This window comes from Agelaius phoeniceus, chromosome 11 (assembly GCF_051311805.1).
Source record: "Agelaius phoeniceus isolate bAgePho1 chromosome 11, bAgePho1.hap1, whole genome shotgun sequence".
NCBI lineage: Eukaryota > Metazoa > Chordata > Aves > Passeriformes > Icteridae > Agelaius > Agelaius phoeniceus.
Genome location: NC_135275.1, coordinates 6,244,584 through 6,265,403, shown reverse-complemented (window position 1 = coordinate 6,265,403; position 20,820 = coordinate 6,244,584). Strand labels below are relative to the sequence as shown.

At 52.0% G+C, this 20,820-nt stretch overlaps 3 protein-coding genes across 6 annotated transcripts in view; 2 read left to right on the top strand and 1 right to left on the bottom strand.

Moving 5' to 3' along the window:
- Window positions 1-17,389, top strand: part of IP6K1 (inositol hexakisphosphate kinase 1) — a 36,892-nt gene extending 19,503 nt beyond the window's left edge. Inside the window, exons 1-6 of one of the 3 annotated variants that reach the window (XM_077184474.1) lie at window positions 5,632-5,878; window positions 9,052-9,369; window positions 11,594-11,804; window positions 12,385-12,569; window positions 13,833-14,008; window positions 14,854-17,389. In XM_077184474.1, the coding sequence (XP_077040589.1) occupies window positions 9,147-9,369; window positions 11,594-11,804; window positions 12,385-12,569; window positions 13,833-14,008; window positions 14,854-15,363 (1,305 nt within the window). In that variant the 5' untranslated portion in view covers window positions 5,632-5,878; window positions 9,052-9,146 and the 3' untranslated portion in view covers window positions 15,364-17,389. Of the gene's footprint in view, window positions 1-5,631; window positions 5,879-9,051; window positions 9,370-11,593; window positions 11,805-12,384; window positions 12,570-13,832; window positions 14,009-14,853 lie in introns of those variants that run through there. The other 2 variants (XM_054639849.2, XM_054639843.2) reach the window with 2 other exon arrangements.
- A 369-nt stretch (window positions 17,390-17,758) lies between these two features.
- Window positions 17,759-20,071, top strand: GMPPB (GDP-mannose pyrophosphorylase B). The gene is made up of 8 exons (XM_054639813.2): window positions 17,759-18,027; window positions 18,093-18,173; window positions 18,247-18,295; window positions 18,706-19,007; window positions 19,084-19,162; window positions 19,257-19,384; window positions 19,566-19,748; window positions 19,877-20,071. Exons 1-8 carry the CDS (start codon window positions 17,899-17,901, stop codon window positions 20,006-20,008), a joined length of 1,083 nt encoding a protein of 360 aa, XP_054495788.1. The 5' UTR covers window positions 17,759-17,898; the 3' UTR covers window positions 20,009-20,071.
- A 69-nt stretch (window positions 20,072-20,140) lies between these two features.
- Window positions 20,141-20,820, bottom strand: part of RNF123 (ring finger protein 123) — a 48,297-nt gene continuing 47,617 nt past the window's right edge. For both annotated transcript variants that reach the window (XM_054639810.2, XM_054639811.2), the window contains exons 38-39: window positions 20,711-20,796; window positions 20,141-20,606 (exon numbers count right to left, since the gene is read on the bottom strand). In XM_054639810.2, the coding sequence (XP_054495785.1) occupies window positions 20,507-20,606; window positions 20,711-20,796 (186 nt within the window). In that variant the 3' untranslated portion in view covers window positions 20,141-20,506. The remainder of the gene's footprint in view (window positions 20,607-20,710; window positions 20,797-20,820) is intronic.

Here is a 20,820-nt window from a genome sequence, read left to right as displayed (position 1 = left end):
TAGGCTCCCATGTTCACTCTTTGAATGTCAGTCTTCAAATTAGTGGGAATCTGCACATCACGTAGGCTTGTGTTTCTTGAATGGAAGATCACCAAGATAGTTAGTGGTTATGCAATTTCTGGGAGAGTTTTGTTTCAGAACTTGCCCCAAAGCTGTTCATTCTCATTAATGACTTGGTTAGTCATGTTTTTATGTTTATTTCAGCGTGCAGGCTGCAAAAATGACATATAATTTTGGACAAGCAACAGCTTGAGGGAGCTCAGTAGCCATGCCTTAGCTGTAGGGTAGACATCAGTGTGACCTCATTTTGTCTCACTGGAGAGACCCTCCGTGGTTGCAAGCAGTGGCAGTCAAGTCCCCTATGTGTTGTTTGGTCTGAGATCCTGTTCTACAGCAGCCATGCAATGAGGTGAGCTGGGAATGCAAACGTTGGCTTGAGGCACGAGGATAACCATCAGCAATTCAGGCACCTTGTGCTGATACAACTGTTTGTACAGCTGCACAATAGATTGGGGATCTGACCTGGTTGAAAAGTAATCCTTAAAAAAAACAAAACAAAGTGCTGGTTTATTTTTAACTGTGATCACTTCCCTAGTTTGGTTCATGGTGAGGCTGCAAACAGTTGTACCATTGCAGCAGAGTTGAGTGGGAGGGTGCTGTTAATGCTGTTCCAGATGTCAAAGGATTGCCTGTGCAACCATGGTCTGAAGAAATAACTGAAGGAGGAGTTAGAAACTGACTTCAATCAGTGCCAGAAGGAATCTCAACATGATATTGGGTGGTTTTTTAAAGCCAGGCATTTGGATAGCATTGGTTCCATTGTGGAGGATCACTTTATAGAGCAACCAACACAAGCAGGCTTTTTTCAACCCAAAAACTTCCCTGTTTTACCAGCCTACAGAGAACATGGTGGATGAATGAAGTATCAGTGTGCATTTTTTTCTTGTGCAGACCAAACTTTTGATGTATGTGTTTTCACTGTCATTTCCCTGTCAGAGCTGGAGGATTTTTTTTCTTGACTTTTATCTTCAAATAGCAAAAAAAAACCAAACTATAAAATGTCTTCTGTGTTTTCCTTTATCTTCCCTTATTTTTTTATAAGATTGTGCTGGGCAAAGAGCCAGAGAACACACCTTTTTTCTCTTTTTTTGTTGCTCATGTAAGGTCTGAAACAGTGTGTGCTCTTGCTGTTGAGTTGAGGGAGTTGACTGTTTTTCCTGTTGCAGAATCCTCACTTTGGCACCTGTGCTTTGCTTGCTCTGGGTGACAAGTGTAAGGTGCAGCACATTGATTGTTCCTTTCAGTTCCTGTCAGCCACCCTCTGAAGCCTGAAAAAACTGCTCTTATTGCTGCTCAGGTACTTCCTTTTCCTGGGATTTTGGTGCTTTTGCTGTAAGTTTCCTCATTTCCTCTCTACAGAAGCTGGAAGGATCTTGTCCCATCTTTCCACCTGCTTTCCAGGTGTCTGTACTAGCTAGGAGTCTGAAGGACACAAGGCTGAGGTGCACAACCATTTCTCCTTGTCCTGTCCATGTGCAGGTGGGAGTGGGAGCTCAGGCTCCAGAGGTGTTTGCACATGTGGGTGATGACAGCACCTTTCAGCTCAGAGGCCAGCAGTTACTCTGTAGGAGATCAGGCCAAATGGTTTTCCTTGGCTCTGGCCTGATGCCTTCAAGGTCTTCTGGGGCATTTAAGAGAGAAGATGAGGTGAGAACTTAGGAGGTGCCAGTTGTTCTCTTCACTGCTGTTGTAATACAAACCTGAGACATGCTTGCCTGACTGCAGTGGATTCTCCTTGGTGTGGTGGGGCAGCTCCCCAGTGCTGAGCAGCCCTTCCCTGTGCCACCCATCTGGCTGAGCTGTGTCCATGCTCCCACAAAATCTCACACCTCCCTTTCCCTGCCAGCAGTGCTCACTGTGCAATGCACTTGTCCTCTGGTTCAGCACAGCCATCCCAGCTCTGACTCATTCTCTTGCTGTCAGCAGCTGTGCTGCGTTCACCTGCTCCTCCCTCCTGCATTCTGATGCTGTTGAGATTGTAGAATTTGGTACCCACAGCTGACATGAAAGTGCAGTTTCTGAATGGACTCCTCCTCATGCTGCACTCACCGTAGTCATTCCATCATCTACCTGCTGGGGAGGCATGTGGGTGGTTACTTGGATGACTGTGCAGGACTTTCTTAGGGTTGTGGCTGCCTTATTTAAGCCTCACTGTCAGGGAAGAGGCCAAGGTCTGTGGCTGAAGAGTAGGTATACTTTATTTTAGATTAAAATTTTAAACATAAGATTTTTTGAGACAGGAGGTAAAATTGTTCCCTCTGCTTATTCAGTCTGTAAGTTGAATTACAAATTTTGAGTTAGTCTTTGAGCCAGGCTTCTTCAGTGGGAATGGCATGAGTCCATGAGTCTTTTTCCTTTCTCCCTGTCATGCTGACAATGCAGGGACAATTTTCTGCCTGTTGATGAGTTTCTGAGTCCCTGCACTAATGCAAATTTTAAAAAATGTCTTTTCTTGGTGGGTTAGGTTGATTCATTGTGGCTTTTAACTGTTGAAAATATGTTCCTTTCTAACTGTCTCTGACTATTGGATTGGAAAGCTGTGCTGAACAGCCAGCTTTTGCAATGGAATAATTTAAAGGTAACCTGTGGAGACTTCTTCCTCTTTGTAAATGATGTGAAGCCAGAAATTAGCTCACAGAAAGCTGAGCAATGAGGCCTCACAAGCATTGATCTTCCCTAAGCCCTTCTCTAGAAAGCATGTGTCATAATCTCATTTCTCCTATAAAATGCAAAGCCGATATTGGATGACCCTGCTCTCTTAGGCACAGGCTTGGAAAAAAGTCTGGGCTGGTACTGATAAAGCAACCTTTTGTTGTACATATTCTGTCAGGTCTTGCTGCTGTGGAAACTCTCAGGCTTGGACTGCAGCCAGTGCTTTGGAACAGAGAGGGAAGGTGCCCTTTTCTACCAAGGCAGGGTGTATTTGTGGCAAGGTGCAGCAGGAGGATTCAGCAGCTCAGCTCCCTCTTGCTCATCCCCCCCACTTCCTGCTGGAGAGGAAAGAGTGATGATGACCAGACCAGGGCTGGCCTTTCTTGCAGCCTTTGCAGTGACAAGGACTGGCAGGTCCCTGTGCCCTCCTGCCAGTGTGGTGCATTTCTCCAATGAGGAAGGGGAAGCCTGGAGAAAAGAGCAGCAAGGGAATTAAATCATTATCCCTGTTATCCTCCACTGCTCCCCAGCATGATCTTATCACAGTAGTGCCAGCTTGTCCAGCATCAGGCCAGACAGGAATACAAGCTGGAAGAGGCCATTTGAGCCCCAGCTTGGGTTACCCCTGTTCACAGACAGCTGCATGGCAGGTGTTCACAAAATGTTGCAGAGTACCTGCTCCATATGTTGCTGAATGTGACAGACCTTCCCTGTTAATGGCTGTGTGCTAAGAGTTGGCTTAAAAAAAAAAAAAGATAAAAACAGAGAGAGAGGCTACCACTGTAGCGTGCCAGTGTGAGAAAAGGGGTATTGTCTGTGTCCTGGGTCTGAATTCCTGACAAGGACTCCCAGTACCTCATCCCTCCCGGAAAGCTTGCCATGCTTTATGTGTAGGTGACAGCAGAAGGGCCTTTGCAATTCTTGCTAATGTGGCCTCTAAGAAGAAAAAGCCTTGTTTAAGCCCAGATCTGAGCACTGGTTTTAGTGAGTGGTTTCAGCCCAGCCAGAGTTAAAAGTACACGGCTCAGCCTCTCTTTGCTCAGAAAGAGCTGAAAAGGCTTGGCTTCCGCTCCTTTCTTAGGAAAAGAAGGGCAGAAAATTCTTGGTCTCGCAGGCTGCTGGCAGAAGTGCTGAAGCTTTGTGATCAGTGTGATAGAAGTATGGCACAAGTAGTCTGTCGTGGTTTAACCTCAGCTGGCAGCTCAGCCCCACACAGCCACTCACTCACTTCCTTTTTGGAGGGATGAGGGAGAGAATTGGAAGGGTAAAAGTGACAAAACTCGTGGGTTGGGAAAAAGGCAGTTTAACAGGTAAAGCAAAAACTGCAGGCACAAGGGAGGTAAAACAAGGAACTCATTCCCCACATCCCATGGGCAGGCAAGTGTTCAGGAAAGCAGGGATCCATCACAGTAGCAGTGACTTGGAAATGAAGACCATCACTCCAGACATCCCCGCTTCCTTTTTCTTTCCCCAGCTGTGTATGCTACACTTGACACCATATGGTCTGGGGTATCCCTGGGGCCAGTTGGGGTGTTGCCTCCCAGCTTCTTGTGCACCCCAGGCTTCCTCACTGGTGGAGCAGTGTCAGAAGCAGAAAAAGCCTTGATTCAGTTAGCCCTGCTCACTAATAACAAAAACATCTCTTATTGTCAACGTTGTTTTCAGCACAAATCCAAACCACAGCCCCATGCAAGTTATCAGGAAGAAAATTAACTCTCCCAGCTAAAACCTGCAGAGTCTTCCTTCAGATCTTTAGGAGCCAGAAACAAAGGCTATGTCTAAGGACTTGTACTATAAGCTTAATTTTATTTCCCTTTCCCTAGGTTCAGACAAGTTCTATCTTAAGTAGATCAGGCTCTTTCCTTGTGAATAATTAGCAGTTGGTGCATATGTGCCCTGTTGATGAGGAAGAAAGAGGATTGGTGAAGGAAGCTCAGCTCGTGGCACAGGATGGAGCATGCATGGTAGTGGCTTTTGTCCTCTCCAAGCCCTTGTTCACTGCACTTCCTCCCTGTTGCCATTCTCCTCCTCAGCTGGCATTCTTGAGCAGCTTTTCCTAAGACTTCTGTTCCACTTTGGATGCATGTATGTAGATTGTGTTCCACTTCCTGGCCTCAATCTGACGAGCCACACTTGTCATGGTGAGAGCAGCCTGTCCACAAAGGAGTAGTTGGTACTAGTTCAAGTGTTGGACAATATGCATGAGAAGGCTCAGGATTCAAAGCTCTGTGCTTAAGTAAGCTAGGAAAATTTGTAGCTTCCTGGATGTCACCAAGGCCAAATGTTTCTGGTTACCTCCTAAGTGTTGCTGCAGGTTCCTGGAGAGTTGTGTTCTCTGCCCAGGTCCCAGGGCTCATCTCCATTTACTGCTGACTAGACAGACATGTTTCAAACCTGCCTTTGTGCTGGGAAGTTGACCTCATAGCACAGTGGGAAACACTTTTTTTTTTTTACTTTCTTAGACTGGATTTTCTTCTCATACCTCATCCAATCCAGCATGAGTAGAAACAAATCTGCTTTTCAGCACAGATGCTTCTGCTTTTCTTTGCTACTGAGTCTAGCTCACCAGGAACCAATTGACCAAATGCTGTACTCCTCTTGTTTGCTATACTGGTATTTTCTATTCTTGTGCTTCGCTCCTGAGTGCTCTGGGGCTGTTCAGGGAAAGTCCAGCTTGTGTCATGGTGACGTTGAGGTCTGTATTTATCCCTTGCCCGTGGCCTCTCTCCAGAGTCATCAGTGGCCATCTGCCTCAGCCCTGGTTACGGCAGGGCCTGGGGCTGGAGTCGGAGCGGCGGTGTGGGAACGCGGGTGTGCAAGCTACTGAGGGCAGTCAGTGTTCTTGCTGTGTGATTCATCACAATTTAAAGCATTTGTTCTCCTTTTTATTCAGGGAAGTAGCTTCACCGGTGAGTCGTGAAGCGTTGCCAGTGTTCCTGTGCAAGATGGCTCACAGAGAGCAGGGACATCAGCGTCGTGGGGTGCTCAGCAGTAATTCTCACACCCATGGCACTGCAGCTCCCTGCCCTCAGCTCTCGTCATGCGGTGACCTCCAAGGCTCATTTTTCTGTCTCCTTTAAGTGACACCCTCAGAGGAGACATTGCTGTTCTGTTCTCTGGTGCTGTGAACTGGCAGGAGCATCTCCTTGGGTCTGATGCTGGTCTGGTAAGACACCTGTGGTCTTTAGCCAGGGTTCAGTAATGTTTCAGAGATCTCTGGCTGGGTCTTCAAGAACACAGCACTGTTTCTACAAAGGGATATATTCCCTGCTGGAGGGTGATGTTTGGTTGTGAGGACGGGGTTTACCCCACTTAATGGGTTAGGAAGAGCAGAGTTATCTTGGATGTCTTACTGAATTTTGTTTGGAAATGTGTTACTACAAGAAAACAGATCTTATTGCCAGGATGTGTTTAAACAGTGAGGTATGCAGATCAGACTTGGAGCAGATACACTGACAAAGAGATGTCTAGACATAAATATTGTAGAGCAAATTCTGTTCCAGTGCATGAGTCTGTTACTGGGGAGGATAATGAAATATGGGGGGTTGTATGTCTGTGTAGTCACTGATAACTCTGCTCCTAAACCCAACCCCCCACCTTTCCTGAGTCCAGCTCAGTGGAGACTTTGTCTTTTTAAGGAGAGATCATTCTGTTGGAAGGGGGTGCTAAACTGGCCTGGGTGTTTCACTGCTGCTTGAGCTGCAGTGGTGGTGGTGGAATATACCAAAGGATCTGCCTAAATGAACTGGTCTCCCTCAAGCTGTTTCTGAGACTGTGCACTGTGTTTTGCAGTTTAATTGGAAGGACTTTGAATTTTATAAGCCAGCTAAAATAGTTGAACTCATGCCTTTGTTTAACAGACAAAGGATGAGTAATATTTAGGACTTCAAATAGTTTTCTGCTTTATATTCGTTTGAAACTGCTGGGATTCTTCTCTCTTTGTTTGTGGATAGTGTCTATGTTTAGTAGTAACCCTTTACTTTGAGTTAGTTTGATGAAAAACACTAAGCTGTATCTGAGCTATAAAGTGTCTCTTTCTCAAGCCCTATGGAAATCTTCCTCTTTACGAATGCCTCCAAAATGCTGCTTGCCACAAAACATTTTTTTTCTCACATTCACTTGAACATGGGAAAATACTGCCTGTATGACTGTTTCTCTTAGAGTCTGTAGATGCACGTGTAGAGCAGTTGTATCTGGCTTTGGACTCTTTCCCCACCTGATGCCCAGCTCCTTCTCTTGTGTCACAGCCTCAGAATGTTTTGGTTTTATGGCTTTCACTTCCTCCCAGGCAGCCTGCACACCCACATTTTGTCATGTTGGGGTTTCTTGGGGGTGCTGGGGTACTTGGCTGTGAGCCCAGGACACTTGGTGGCCACAGCCATTTCCCAGCAGCCCTTGGATGACTGCAGTCCTGAGCATCATGTGCATGTCTCCTGAGTACAACAACTGTCACACAGATAAATCTTGTGTTTCTCTTTCCTGTGAAGTTTAAACTACAGGAAGGTGTGAAGTTTAGTTTGTCTTCTGTATTGTTTGGAACAGCTGAAAGCTCTGCTTTAGTCATTGGCAAAATAAAAGAAATTGAATCCAAGACAGAGCATCAGGAAGGGAGACTTTAGTTTGTGAAGGATTTGTCTGGAATCTGTGAAATACTGACCTCTTGCAGATGGTGGTACCTTGCTTGTTCTTGGATATTAACTATGTTAAACCCAGCTAAAACATGTGAGTGTCTGCTGCTGAAATTTCTTCATGTTGATAAAGCAAATAAGAGGGAGGAGAGAAATCCCCAGCATGTTTTTGTTTGTGATTCAGCTTAGACTCTGAGTTTGGGAGACAGAGTTTGAGGGATGCCTTGAACAGACTTTGACATGAATTACTACAGAGAGGGACTATCTGTGTTGTGGGGTTTTCCCTTCTTATTTCCTGGCCCCTGCCTTAAAAGCCAGCTAAATATTCGCATTATTCCCCTTGCACTGAATGTGCTGGTGTGGTCATGTAACCACAAAAGGAAATGTTTTCTACGGGATCAGCGAGATGATTCAACTCAAATGTACGTACACTCATGCTATCCCAAAAACCCAGTGTGAGGGAGCAAGCAGGAATGAGCAGACAAGGAGAGAGAAGCATTGTCCTGCTGTGGGGAGTTTGGGTTAAACGTGTTATGAAGTATCATCACCCCTCCTTTCGACTCTCTCGAGCTTCATCTCTGACATGGCCGAATTGGAGCGGGGGAGATAAGCTCGTGTTCATCAGAATTCCCCCGGCCTGGCAGTGCTGTGTAGCTGCAGAGACATCCCGTGGCCAGCTGAGGAACAGCCTGAGCCGTGTCCCTTGCTCAGGCCTCCAGGATCCCTCAGTTCTTAAATTACTGCCCTTGGCTGTCACTGTGTGAAGAAACTGGAAATTCGGTGCATTCGGAAACTGCAGTCACCACTTGGTTCTTGTACCAACATTTGGATAACTCATCGTTGTGAGGAAATCCTGTGACATTTTCCCCAGGAACCCCAGGGGCAGCTGTGATCTAAGCTGGAAAAAGGGCAAGTCATCTGAGAGAGTCTGGGCAGCTTTACTTTTCCGTCATCCTGTGGCTGTACTGGGCGCTCTGTAAATACTAAAAGACCATCTGCTTCTCTAAAGCATTTGTAATCTCATTTGGATTTAGTGGTATATCTTGCTTACCTCTAGAGATCAGGGCCTTGTTGTGCATGTAGGTGCTGTGAAAGCATTAGAAAATTGTCCTGAAAGGCTGAGAGTAATAAAGGAGAGAATCTGAGCAGAATCTATTCAGTTCCAGCACGCAGAGTGACAGAATGACTGTCTTACTCTGCATCTTTAATGTCAGTGCCTGAAGAGAAGTGAGCACTAAGGGAGGAAACAGTGTGACAGTAGCAGGTGAAGAGGAATTATTTAGATGTTAAAAATGCAGAGGCATGAGGAGGGGATTTCAGATTCTGGAAGTGTTTGTACTGCCTGTGTCAGTCACCAATACTGATAGGCAGGTGTGGGCTATAGCTCACAGTCTGCTCCATTGCCTTACTAATAAAATGAACAGGGAAGGAGTATTTTATGAAGTTGGGAGGCTGAAAATAGCTGTATTTCCTCCTTTCCCTGTCTGCTGTCAATCCTATTGGAGGGAGGAGCTCTAGATGGGACTGCCTCTGAATTACTGTGTGTTTACCTGTAGGATTAAAGAGGTGGTGAGGAGCGTGCTGGAACAAGCAGGATGTAAACAGAGAACAGAAGAAGATATGGATATAAATAAGTACCATAAACTTCTCCAAGCGAACAAGGAGTGAGTGTAAGTGGTCCTTTACTAACAGGAATCTCTTGCTTTTTCAGATCACTGCAAGGAAGCAAATTGCCAGTGCTGAGCTACCCCTCCCAGCCCATGTGGCTCTCCCCATGCTCCAGGAGTGCAACGGGTGCCCAACGCAATGTGTGTTTGTCAAACCATGGAAGTGGGCAAGTATGGCAAGAATGCCACTCGCTCTGGAGACCGGGGGGTCCTGCTGGAGCCTTTCATCCACCAGGTGGGCGGGCACAGCAGCATGATGCGCTACGACGACCACACTGTCTGCAAGCCCCTCATCACCCGGGAGCAGCGCTTCTACGAGTCCCTGCCCCCAGAAATGAAGGAGTTCACACCTGAGTACAAAGGTGAGGCCTCTTGCCATTCCAGAATGCAGTTACAGCCTTGAAGAACCTGCTCTTCCATTTTCCTGTGGCTGCCGTTGTCTTGCTGTCTTTTGGGGTCATATTGCTTTTTTTAAACTCCCTTTTGCGGGCTGGCAATTTGATAGCAGCACTTGGAAAGGAGGAAGTCTTGGTGTTTTTTTGGGAGGCACACTGAGTTGAATGTGCTTCTCTTTCTAGGCAGAGAATATGCAGTGTGAGAGTTGTAGTCCAAAGTTTAAGGTTATGGATGTGGAACTGAAGCAGTTTTATTACCAAGTTATTGTCAATTACAGCCTTGACCTTGAGCTAATGAAGCCAGATCATAGAATGAGCATTTGCACATTCCAGTTCCGTAATTTATTGCTTCCTCATCCCATCTCTTTTATGGACCCATTGCAGCAAGCTGCTGAAGCAGGAAGTATGGCTTTCCCAGTGCTGAGGTGCAGCCTTGTCCCCAGCTGCTTTGAAGGAGTGGAATTTTCCAGTGCCTGTGTCATTGTAGGAGGTTGGCAGCTCAGCTGTGTCTTTGAGAAGCTCGATAGGCTTCCAGCCTTGTGTGTTTGTGTTCAGGGTGGTGATGTGGTCAGGTAGGCTTCTGGGGGGCTCAGTGCTCCTGTTCCCTCTGCTGCTTTGTCTCCACATGGCACTGGGAAGGTGGGGCTTTGCAGACAGCTGGGACCACCATCTGTTCAGGGTCTTGCCTTTGCATCTGGCTGCAGCCTGACTGTCTCAGAGCAGTGTCAGCTTCCCTCCCTTCCCAGTGTCTGCACACAGGTTGTCATGAGTGGGGGAGCAGTCTGCAACAGATGGGTCCTCTCTTAACCCTCCAGCCATTCTGGGGGCACACAGTGCTCTAGTGTCCCATCAGAAATCCCACTGAAGCCTGTGGAGTTCCTAGAGTCCATATGATGTGAGTTTTTCTTGGGGAGGTATGTTTAAAACCGATGAAGCTGATAGTCCAGATGGACTCTTGTCTTCTTGAGATCAGGTACTTCCTTGTACCCTAATGGCATGGGATGTGCACAACCCTCCCAGTGTGGGATTTCATCCTGTGCAGTTTCCTCTTAGTCCTGGAAATCTTTCCTGCTGATCTGGGGGAGAGGAGCACTGGGTATGATATTTTCTGTCTGAGCACTTGGATGTTACTGTAAGACTTCACAGAGGTATCTTGAGCACATCCAGGCAGCACTTGGAGTAGCATTTATGTAGTGACATTCTGGAGTCGTGTTTCAGCCACCTGAACCTTGTTAATATTGTCCTGTGCAGATAAGGAGAAGAGAAGAATGGGAACAGGATGCCCTGCATCAGCTGGGCAGGGCAAGGTTTCCTCATGTTTGTGAGAAATTTGATTCAGTGCATCTGTCATTTGAAATTCCTGGCAGCTAGTCAATACTAGTGACAAGATAATGAAACATTTTGTCATTGCACATCAGGAGATGGGCTGATGGCCTCATTTTCAGGGCTGGGGCAGTAGGCCCAGAAATGAAGATGTCAGCCCTAACTGGAGGTGTCAGCAGTCCTGTGCTGTGGCTGGCCAGATACATTCTGAGTCTGTGCTGGGGAAGATCTGTAACTTCCCTTGGACTGTGGTGCTTTCCAGGAGCCTTCAGAAGGTGAAACTGGGCAGGACACATGGTCCTGCTTGCCTGCACTTGGCAGTAGTAGTTATGCTTCCAGGGCCCCCTGTTTTTATTGCTAGGAAGGCTGGGCCCTTACTGTTCCCTTTTTTGTGAGACTGGCTGGCTTGTGATAAGAGTGGCAGTTGTCACCTCAGCTTTAGGGCTCTCTACTTCATTGCTCTGATGCTGGAAAGCTCCTTTAACAGAGAAAGCACAGTCCTGCTTGGCCAGTGATGTCCCTGTCAACAGCAGGAACGATTCTGCAGGACGTAGGTACTTATCCAAACAAACCAGATTTTATTTTACATGCTTTGCTCCCCTCAGCATCTTGGCAGACTGTACTTGACTCTCTCCAGTTTGACATTTGCTGCAAGACTGAAGGAAGGAAATAAATCACACCCTCAGCCTACCCAGCTGCACTTTTGTCCTTATTTCCTGCGGTGGCAGAGCTTCCCCCTCTTTCATTGCTCTGGGCTTGCTTTGCTCCTCCGTGAGCTACGTTTTCCTCTCTCCTGCAGAACATCTGGTTGATAATGGTTGTGCATTCCCTCCTCCTGGAGAACTGACATGTTGCTTCTCCCTGGCAGGTGTGGTGTCAGTGTGTTTTGAGGGAGACAGTGATGGCTACATTAACCTGGTGGCCTATCCCTACGTGGAGAACGAGGCTCTGGAGCAGGATGATCTGCCAGAGAGGGACCAGCCACGGCGCAAGCACTCGCGCCGGAGCCTTCACAGGTCAAGCAGTGGCACCGAGCACAAGGAGGAGAAGCCTGGCCTGGCCAGTGACAGCACCGAAAGGTAAAACTTGGAGGGCCCAGTGACAACATGAATATTGGGAGATCTCTCTTCCTTACTCCTTTGGTTAAGGATGTTCTGCAATTCCTTAAGGTGGCCAGGCTGTTGTGCACTTGCTAGCCCAGCAGATTTTGGCACTGCAGACTGTGTCAGGAGTTTTGCTGGGTTCAGGACCAATTCATCCATATGAAATGCTTCTGATACAGGGTAAGTGTTGGCAGTGTATCAGATGTGGAACCAAAGCATACAGAGCAGATTTGAACGCTCTTCAGTCCACCTGCTTATTAACCCAGGGGTTTCTTCCCAGGGTACTTTGAATATGGGTCCTCTACCTCACCCCAGCCAGAGCTTCCAGAGGAGCAAGTGTTCCTGTTTGCTCTATTAGCAGAGATATTAAATAGACCAGATCCTGGAGCATGGATCCACAGCCCAGGGTATTGGTGAGGATTTGCTGTGAGAAGATTTGCATTGTGTGCAGCAGGAGAAGGAACAGGAGATGGCCATGTGCCAGAGGAGGTTGTGACAGTTGTGTGTGAAGAACTGATGGATTCTAACAGGCAGGTTTGTTCTGTCTTTACACCAGCAGCATCCAGGAAACGAAGAGTCCCAGGGTGGACTTGCACATCCACTCAGATGTTCCGTTTCAGATGTTGGATGGGAACAGTGGCCTGAGCTCCGAGAAGATCAGCTATAACCCCTGGAGCCTGCGCTGCCACAAGCAGCAGCTGAGCCGCATGCGGTCCGAGTCCAAGGACCGGAAGCTCTACAGTATCCTTTGGGAAGCACAGCTGGGTGTGTCAGGGCCCGTTTGTGCCTGAGGCAGCCAGGTTTGCATTTCCCTTGGCATTTCTGTGCTCAGCCACACAGTTGAGTTACATGTTCCTTTTAGCTGTTCCTTCCTGCTTCCCATACTGTGACACTGATGAATCATAGAATGGTTTGGATTGGAAGGGACCCTAAAGATCTCAGTCCATCTTCAGGCAGTCTGACTGACTTCTTCATATGGTTGAAGATGGATTTGTTTTCTGTGCCTTCACAAATGGCTTCTCCTGCTTTTGCTGAACTTGCCAGCTTGCAGGGTTATTTTGTTTCACCTGGATTCTGTTTTCCTCACATAGAAACAAGCTTACTTTTAATAGCTGTATTCATAATTTTAACTGCCTGGGCATCCTTCTCCAGTTCTCAAGTGTGGGCTTGGAGACTCCAGATTTTGTTTTTAAATAGCTTGCATCACTTGCAGAGAAGTCATTCTCTTTGGCTGCCCTCTCCATTTTAAGCACACTTCTTATTTTTATGAAGTTCCTCTTCCTAAACCAAACACAGTTCTGCTCTTGCACGTTTAATCCAGCTGTGCTCTGGTTGCCATTTCAGATTTTACATGTTGATCTGTGCCCTGTGGGATTCCTTAGGGCAAATTTTGGGGTGTTTTTTCCCTCTTTTGGAACAAGTTGCTGTACAGAATGCCTGGGGTGTGTTCTCAGTGCTGTGCCCCAGTGCAGGGGCTTGCCCATTGTGTGCTGGTGACAGAGGGCTCCTGTTACTGTTCTGTTTCCTGGCTTTGTCACCTCCCCAGTTCCCCCCTGTGTGTTGGGCAGTGCTGCTGTTCTGGACAGGCCAACCCTGCCATTACTTGACCCTTGAATTTTCAGTCCATGGGCTTTGTATTGTTTATCCATATGGTCAAATGGCTAATTTGATTAGACTTTAAGCTCTCTCTTAATGGATCAGCAATTCCTACTGGCATACCATGTCCTTCCTGATACCAGTGTTTTGCTTTTCAGTTTCCCCTCTGAATTTCCAGTAGAACTGCATGTGACCTTCCTGCTGTTGGCTGTTCCACTTTCTAGGCTGTTTCCTTCACCCAGCTGTGAAAGTCTGGGTTCACTGTTTTGGTTTTGTCCTTTTCTTCAGCTCACCAAGCTGCTTCTCTTGTCTGTTCTTTGGTTCCTATTTGTTTGTTGTCCATCCCTATCTCCTGCTGGCCCAGGTCCCTGTCTCTGGTGGGTGAGCTCTCCTTGACACATATCCCAGAGTTCCTGCTGCTGGAGAATGTGGTGCATCACTTCAAGCTTCCCTGTGTGCTTGATCTGAAGATGGGGACCAGACAGCACGGAGATGATGCCTCTGAGGAGAAGGCTGCTCGGCAGATGAAGAAGTGTGAACAGAGCACTTCTGCCACCTTGGGTGTGCGTGTGTGTGGGATGCAGGTAGGGATCCCCCAGGCTGCAGATGCTGTAACTTCCTTTTCACAGCTGCATTGAGCCTTCCCGTTAGTGTTTCCTGCTGAGCACTGAATTTGAACCTCCCTCTGCAGGTAGGTACAGCAGCATTCATGCTATTTTTGTCTTCATTTCTAAGCCTAAAACAAATGAACCTGCTCTCCCTGAGATGGCCTTTGTCCAGAGCTCCTTTGTTCACAGACAGTTAGGGGATTTTCTAATAAAATTATTTTTGTGGCTTAGTATTCAGCCAGAGTCACAATGCCTAGGGATGAAATTGTCTGACATTTGCTTCTGTACTGCACTGATTGTTAAAAAGTTGCTCTGCTGTGCCTGGGCCTGTGCACAAGGGTTTGCTGTTGTGCAATAATTACTCCTTTCCCCACCTGCCAAAGGAACCAGATCTTGTAAACCCCAATCTCTGCCCACAGACTCTGAAGCAATGAGGGCTCCTCATTAATCACTTGCCATGTAATGGCAATAGGTGTCAGCAGCTCCTGCTGCCAGAGGATTGTCTGAGTTGCTGTAAGACTTGGCTTTTTAACTCTTGGGGGCCAGTTGTGTCGTGCCTTTTTGGGGCACTGGGACTCGTGAGCCCCTTTTGGGTGTCCTGGAAGAGGACTAGTGCTCAGGCATCCTGAGTCTGCCCCTGGGCATCACCCATGAGCTGCTCTGGGGTGCAGGGATTGGGCAGAGCTGTGTCCTGCTCCCACTCAATCATAATGGGGATAGGATGAGTTCCCTCTGCCCTGTCAGTGCAGGACAGCTCAGGGCTCTCTGCAGGGCCTTAGCCCGTTGCTCCCACGTGATGTGCATTTCCTTTGGTGTTCCAGGTCTATCAGCTGGACACGGGGCATTACTTATGCAGGAATAAATACTACGGGCGTGGCCTTTCTATCGAAGGCTTCCGCAACGCCCTCTACCAGTATCTGCACAACGGCATCGAGCTGCGCAAGGACCTCTTTGAGCCTGTCCTGGCCAAACTGCGCAGCCTGAAGGCGGTTCTGGAGAGACAGGCCTCCTACCGCTTCTACTCCAGCTCCCTCCTCATCATCTACGACGGCAAGGACAGCCGCGCGGGGACCCTGCTGGAGCGCCGGCCCGAGGCACGCCTGAAGCGCGGGGAGGGCTCGGTCCCGGAGAGCCTCCAGGACGGCGGCAGCTCAGAGCCCGGCTCCTCGGCCCAGCCCAAGGTGGACGTGCGCATGATTGACTTTGCTCACAGCACCTTCAAGGGCTTCCGCGACGACCCCACTGTGCACGACGGACCCGACATGGGCTACGTGTTCGGGCTGGAGAGCCTCATCAACATCATGGAACAGATGCGGGAGGAAAACCAGTAGCTCTGGGCTGTGGCCTCTTATTCTTGTCCTGGTGGCAGGAGCGGACAAGACCACCCACTACCACAGGAAAAACACAGACAAATTTGGTTTTAAACAACTGTATCGCTCTGTTGTTTTTTAAATGTACTGGGATAGAAGAGCTGAGGTGAGGCAGGATGGAAGAACTCCTCGTGCTGACCGGATGGTTCTGACCGCACTTGCTCTGCCTTCTGGAGGAGGCTCTGTAGATGCCTGCTGGGTGTCAGGTGTCCCGGTTCTTCGCTCGTCATATGTGCGTTCTGGAGGGAGGACCTGGACATAGGGAAGAGAAAGCAGGAGAGCCCAGGGCTCTTGATGAGGCTGGAGCTCTGGTGTGAGGAGCCTTCTGTTTGCAGGAGCTTCCCCTTTGAATTTCTCCTGAGTTGTTGGAAAGGGCGCTTGCCTGACGGTTCGCAGCGTCTGTGAGGCCCCCAGTGAGCAGTCAGGTGCCGGTCCCTGTGTTTGGTGTCGCAGGCTCTGCCCTGGGTTTTGCCAATGGGGCTTTGCTTTTGATGCTGCCTTTTTCTGCTGTTTGGGCACTGTGAGTATCTACCCCAAACACGGAAATGAAATGACCAAATGCAGTCCCTGGCAGAGCTGTGGCCCGGAGGGAATGCCACACACGTAGAGCTGTGCTTGAGCCTGGGGTCTGCTCGCTCCCTGATGGCATGGCATGGAATGGCATGGCATGGGCAGGCACAGGGCTCTGCAGGAGTGACTCTGCCCTGGACCACTGACTTGAAAGCGCTCAGCTCGTGGGCTAGCAATAGTATCTGTAGCAGTTAACATGACCCCAGCTGTGCAGTGGGGCATTTTGGACCATTTCAACCCTTCCCCTCCTGTACAGTACAGAGTATGTCCCTCCAGCACAAAGCTGCCCTCTTCCCCCGGGGACCCTCTGCCCCCAGGCCCTGCTCTCCAACAGGTCTGGAGGTGGTGGAAGGGGAGGCTGAGGCTTAGGGCTGATCCCCATCCCCTCCCTGAGGGTCTCTAGAGGCCAGGTGAGGGGGTGACCTAGCTGAACAGTGAGAGCCACTGTCTTGACTGTTCAGTACCACTGCCTGACTGTTCAGCTTTGCTTCACGGAGTCAGTGTCTCCCAAAATAAATGTCGCCAGCCTCCTTTGATGAGGAATTAACATTTGATACTGTGGCCTGGTGGTACCGGACCGAACCCTGCTCCACCTCAGCTCCTGTTTCTGTGCTGGGGCCCTGGCTGCTCCCTTGCACTCTCACTGACTTTCTCCATGGCATTACCATGACCCTGTGTACCCACAAGGCCAGGGTTGGGGTTTTTTTTAATTACTTCAGGGATGCTTGTTTGGGGAATACTCGCATGTCGCATGTGTGCCGACTCCGTGTGCGCAGAGGCCGCTCGGAAAGCACGGCTGCCACATCTCAGGCACAGGTCTGTGGCACTGGTGTGGAAGGGGGCAGGAGAGCTGCCCCATTTCTCTGCCTGTCTCTCAGCTCCTCAAAGCCTGCCCAAGCCTCTGCTCCCCTTCCATCCTCTGGAGAAGGACCTTTATCCATGGCACGCTGCCCTGCACTGGGTTACTTCATTGCTCCTGCGGGTCCCTACCTTGCCAGGACTCGCAGGATTTTCAGGGAGCAGGTTTGCAGGAGGCAGCGAGGCTGGGTGAGTGCAGGGGTGTAGGTACCCACAACAGCCGCATTATTCCCTGGCCCTGCCCTTGCGTGGCCCATTGCCGCCCACCTCTGCATGTCCTTGTCCCCGCGGGCTGTGCTCGGGTGAGCCGGGCCGCCCCGCGGGAGAGCCCCTTGCTGTCCCCCGCGCTCATTCCTGCCTTTCCCCGCCTCACTGGGCCGTGACGGACGGGCCACGCTGCCGGTGCTCAGTGGGAGCCGCCTCCCTCCCTTCGGACCACCGCGGTGGGACTCCACAGCTTGTACATAGCCTTGGCCCCGTTTGTTTTTACATGAATAACCACCCTGTTTGTGCTTCACAGAGAACCAAAAACCATTAAAGGATCTGTTTTTGTCCGCGGCGTGCCGTGCCTGCCTCTCCCGCCGTCTGAAGCGTGGGGTTTAGGGGGGTTTGGATGAACGTCCCCGCCCGCTGCGCCTGTGGCCTCTGCTCTCCTCTCATCGAGGTCGCCCCGTGGCTGCTGCGTCCCGAGGGCGCCCCGGGCAGGGTGTGGTGGCTGCAGCAACAACCCGGCCATACGGCCATGGGCCCCGGGCGGGCCTTCAGAGCCGGCTGGGCGGGGGAGTGTACGGGGCGGGCGGTGTGTCAGGGGCAGGGCCGTGTGCCGCGGGCGGGCGGTAGGACCCGGCGGAGGCAGGGCCCGTCGGGCGGGGCGCTGTGCCGGGGCCGGGCGGTAGGACCCGGCGGAGGCAGGGCCCGTCGGGCGGGGCGCTGTGCCGGGGCCGGGCGGTAGGAGCGGCGGAGGCAGGGCCCGGCGGACGGGGCGGCGCTGCGCGGCGGTGACGCGCCCAGCGCGCCCGGCGCTGACGTGTCGGTGCGGGCGCTGGCGTGAGACGCGGGACGTGGGGGATGCGGGCGCTGATCCTGGTTGGCGGCTTCGGGACGCGGCTGCGGCCGCTGACCCTGAGCCGGCCGAAGCCGCTGGTGGAGTTCTGCAACAAGGCGGTGCTGCTCCACCAGCTCGAAGCTCTCCGGCAGGTGGGGGCGCGGGGCGCGGGGGGCGCGGGGGCCGCCCCGCCGCCGGCTGACCCGCGCTCCCGCAGGCGGGCGTCAGCCATGTGGTGCTGGCGGTGAGCTACATGTCGGACGCGCTGGAGGCCGCTATGCGGGAGCAGGAACAACGGGTAAGAGCCCTTCCGTGTCCTCCCCCTTCCCCCCGTTACCCGGCCTGTCCCGCCGCTCACCCTGTGCCCGCAGCTCGGCATCCGCATCTCCATGTCCCACGAGAAGGAGCCACTGGGCACAGGTAGGATTCGGGCGGGAGCTTGGGGCTGGAGGGCGGGCGCAGGCGGGATGGAGGAGGTCCAGGGACAGCAGGGTGGGTGCTAGCGGGGGGACACTGGGATGGATACGGCACGGCTAGAGCCGCTGGGAAGGGGGCACCGTGGGCATGAGGGTGGGTATGGATGGGTAGGGCTGGGGGACACCGGCAGCGGGACACCATGGGCAGCAGCATGACTGTGGATGGGTAGGGCCGGCAAGAGCATGGGAACCGGGAGGGGTATGCCAGGATCGACATGGGCAGGACCAGGGACAGCGGGCCGGGTGAGGATGCAGAAGGATTGGGGACTCGGGAGGGATGCTGGGACGGGCAGAGGTGGGGCCAGCAGGACCCGGGCTCACCACGTCCCTGCGGCCTCACTCACGGCCGCGCAGCGGGGCCGCTGGCGCTGGCGCGGGACCTGCTGGCCGAGGACGGGGAGCCCTTCTTTGTCCTCAACAGCGACGTGATCTGCGAGTTCCCCTTCGCGGCGCTGGCCCGTTTCCACCGGCAGCACGGCGGCGAGGGCTCCCTGGTGGTGACCCGCGTGGAGGAGCCGGCCAAGTACGGTGTGGTGGTGTGCGAGGCCGACACCGGCCGCATCTGCCGCTTCGTGGAAAAGCCGCGCGTCTTTGTGTCCAACAAGATCAACGCTGGCCTCTACATATTTAACCCTGGCATCTTGCAACGCATCCAGGTACGAGCCAGGGTGCCAGGCTGGGCCGGGCTGAGGGGCTGTGCCCCCTGCTCAGCCCTATGCCCTGTCCTCGCAGCTGCGCCCCACCTCCATCGAGAAGGAGATCTTCCCAGCCATGGCACAGGATGGGCAGCTCTACGCCATGGAGCTACAGGGTAAGGCCCTGTGCACAGGGCAGGCAGCATTGGGGGTCTTGCCTGCACTGCCACCCTCACGCTGGGAGCTGTCACCATGGCTTTGTCCCCACAGGCTTCTGGATGGACATTGGGCAACCAAAGGATTTCCTTACGGGCATGTGCATGTACCTGCAAGCGCTGCGGGCTCAGCATCCCGAGAAGCTGCACTCAGGGCCCGGTGTCGTAGGGAATGTGCTGGTGGTAAGTGCCAGCCCCCAGCACACCAGCCCTGGGCACGTCATGAGCTCTCTGCATTGTTCCACCACTGCCCTCGCTGCCATCCTCAAGCTGTGCCCTCCTCTCCCCTGGCTGGCCAAGTGGCATGGGCTATGCCAAGAGCTGTCTGCCCTTCCGACCCTGGCATGGGCCCTCTTCCTTCCAGGATCCCAGTGCCAAGATTGGGGCAAACTGTGTCATCGGCCCCAACGTGACGATCGGGGCCGGCGTGGTGGTGGAGGACGGGGTGCGCATCAAGCGCTGCACTGTGCTGGAAGGGGCCCGCATCCGCTCCCATTCCTGGCTGGAGTCCTGCATCGTGGGCTGGAGCTGCTCTGTGGGGCAGTGGGTGAGGACACGGGTGCCCTGCAGGGGATCGGGACTCAGCTCTTGCCCTCCCACCTCCTTGGGCTGTGGTCCCTGCAGGCAGGAGCAGGAGCCTGAGCCCAGGGGTGTGACAGGGCCTCTCTGGGGCAGGTGCGCATGGAGAACGTGACTGTGCTGGGCGAGGATGTCATCGTCAACGACGAGCTCTACCTCAACGGGGCCAATGTGCTGCCACACAAATCCATCGCCGAGTCTGTGCCAGAGCCACGCATCATCATGTAGCAGCCCCCAGCAGGCCCTGTGCTCCCAGCTCTCCTTGGATTAAATATTTATATTTCCATTTACTGTTAAGCATCACCTGAGTGCAGCCCCAACACCGGGGGCCTTCCCTTTCCCATCTTTCAGGGCACCACATAAGGAAGAATAATTTAATGCTGCTTTTCATGAAGTCAGCCCCCAGCCAGGGGCAAGTTAACAGCCCAAATGCCCAGCCCAGCCCCCTGCCCTGGCCCCGGGGCTGCCGTGTGTTCCCAGTGCTGCCGCAGAGCCGAGGCCTTGGGCTCCCCTCCCTGAGAACGGCCCCTGGGGCAGAGAGGCTGCTGGGCACGTGCCTTTCCCACCCTGCAGCCCTCCTGCCTCACGCTGCTGCCCCGTGCTGGGTCCTGACCCTCTGGGTGAGGGTGCCCCAGCCCTGAGCAGGGCAGGGTTTGGGGAGAAGGCAGTGTGAGGCAGGGGGGCTGCCCCGCTCCGCTGGGGGAGCCCGTGGTGTGGGGCTGGGCTCTACGAGCTGGCTGGCTTGGTGAAGTCGTCCACCCCTGTGATGGTGGCCTTACAGAAGAAGCAGTCCTTGTTGTTCATCAGGTGCTGGTTGATGCAGGCTCTGGGACAGAGGAGGAAAGAGCATCAGCCCCCACCCACACAGCACAGGGCAGGGCCAGGGGCTGGCAGTCATCCTGGTGGAGGTCAGACACGGGAGCTACTCACTTGCATGACTTGTGGGAGCAGGGCCTGAAGATGGCCGAGATGGGGTGTGCGTAGCAGATGGGGCACAGGTCTTCCTCGCTGGTGGGCTGTGGGGGTTACCAGGAGTTAGC

What these genes read in the sequence shown, in the direction of transcription:
- GMPPB (XM_054639813.2), top strand. Translation starts at nt 17,899, where the DNA reads ATGCGGGCGCTGATCCTGGTTGGCGGCTTCGGGACGCGGCTGCGGCCG. An exon ending in AGCTCGAAGCTCTCCGGCAG is followed by an intron (nt 18,028 to 18,092) that starts GTGGGGGCGCGG and finishes GCGCTCCCGCAG; the next exon opens with GCGGGCGTCAGCCATGTGGT. An exon ending in GCATCTTGCAACGCATCCAG is followed by an intron (nt 19,008 to 19,083) that starts GTACGAGCCAGG and finishes CTGTCCTCGCAG; the next exon opens with CTGCGCCCCACCTCCATCGA.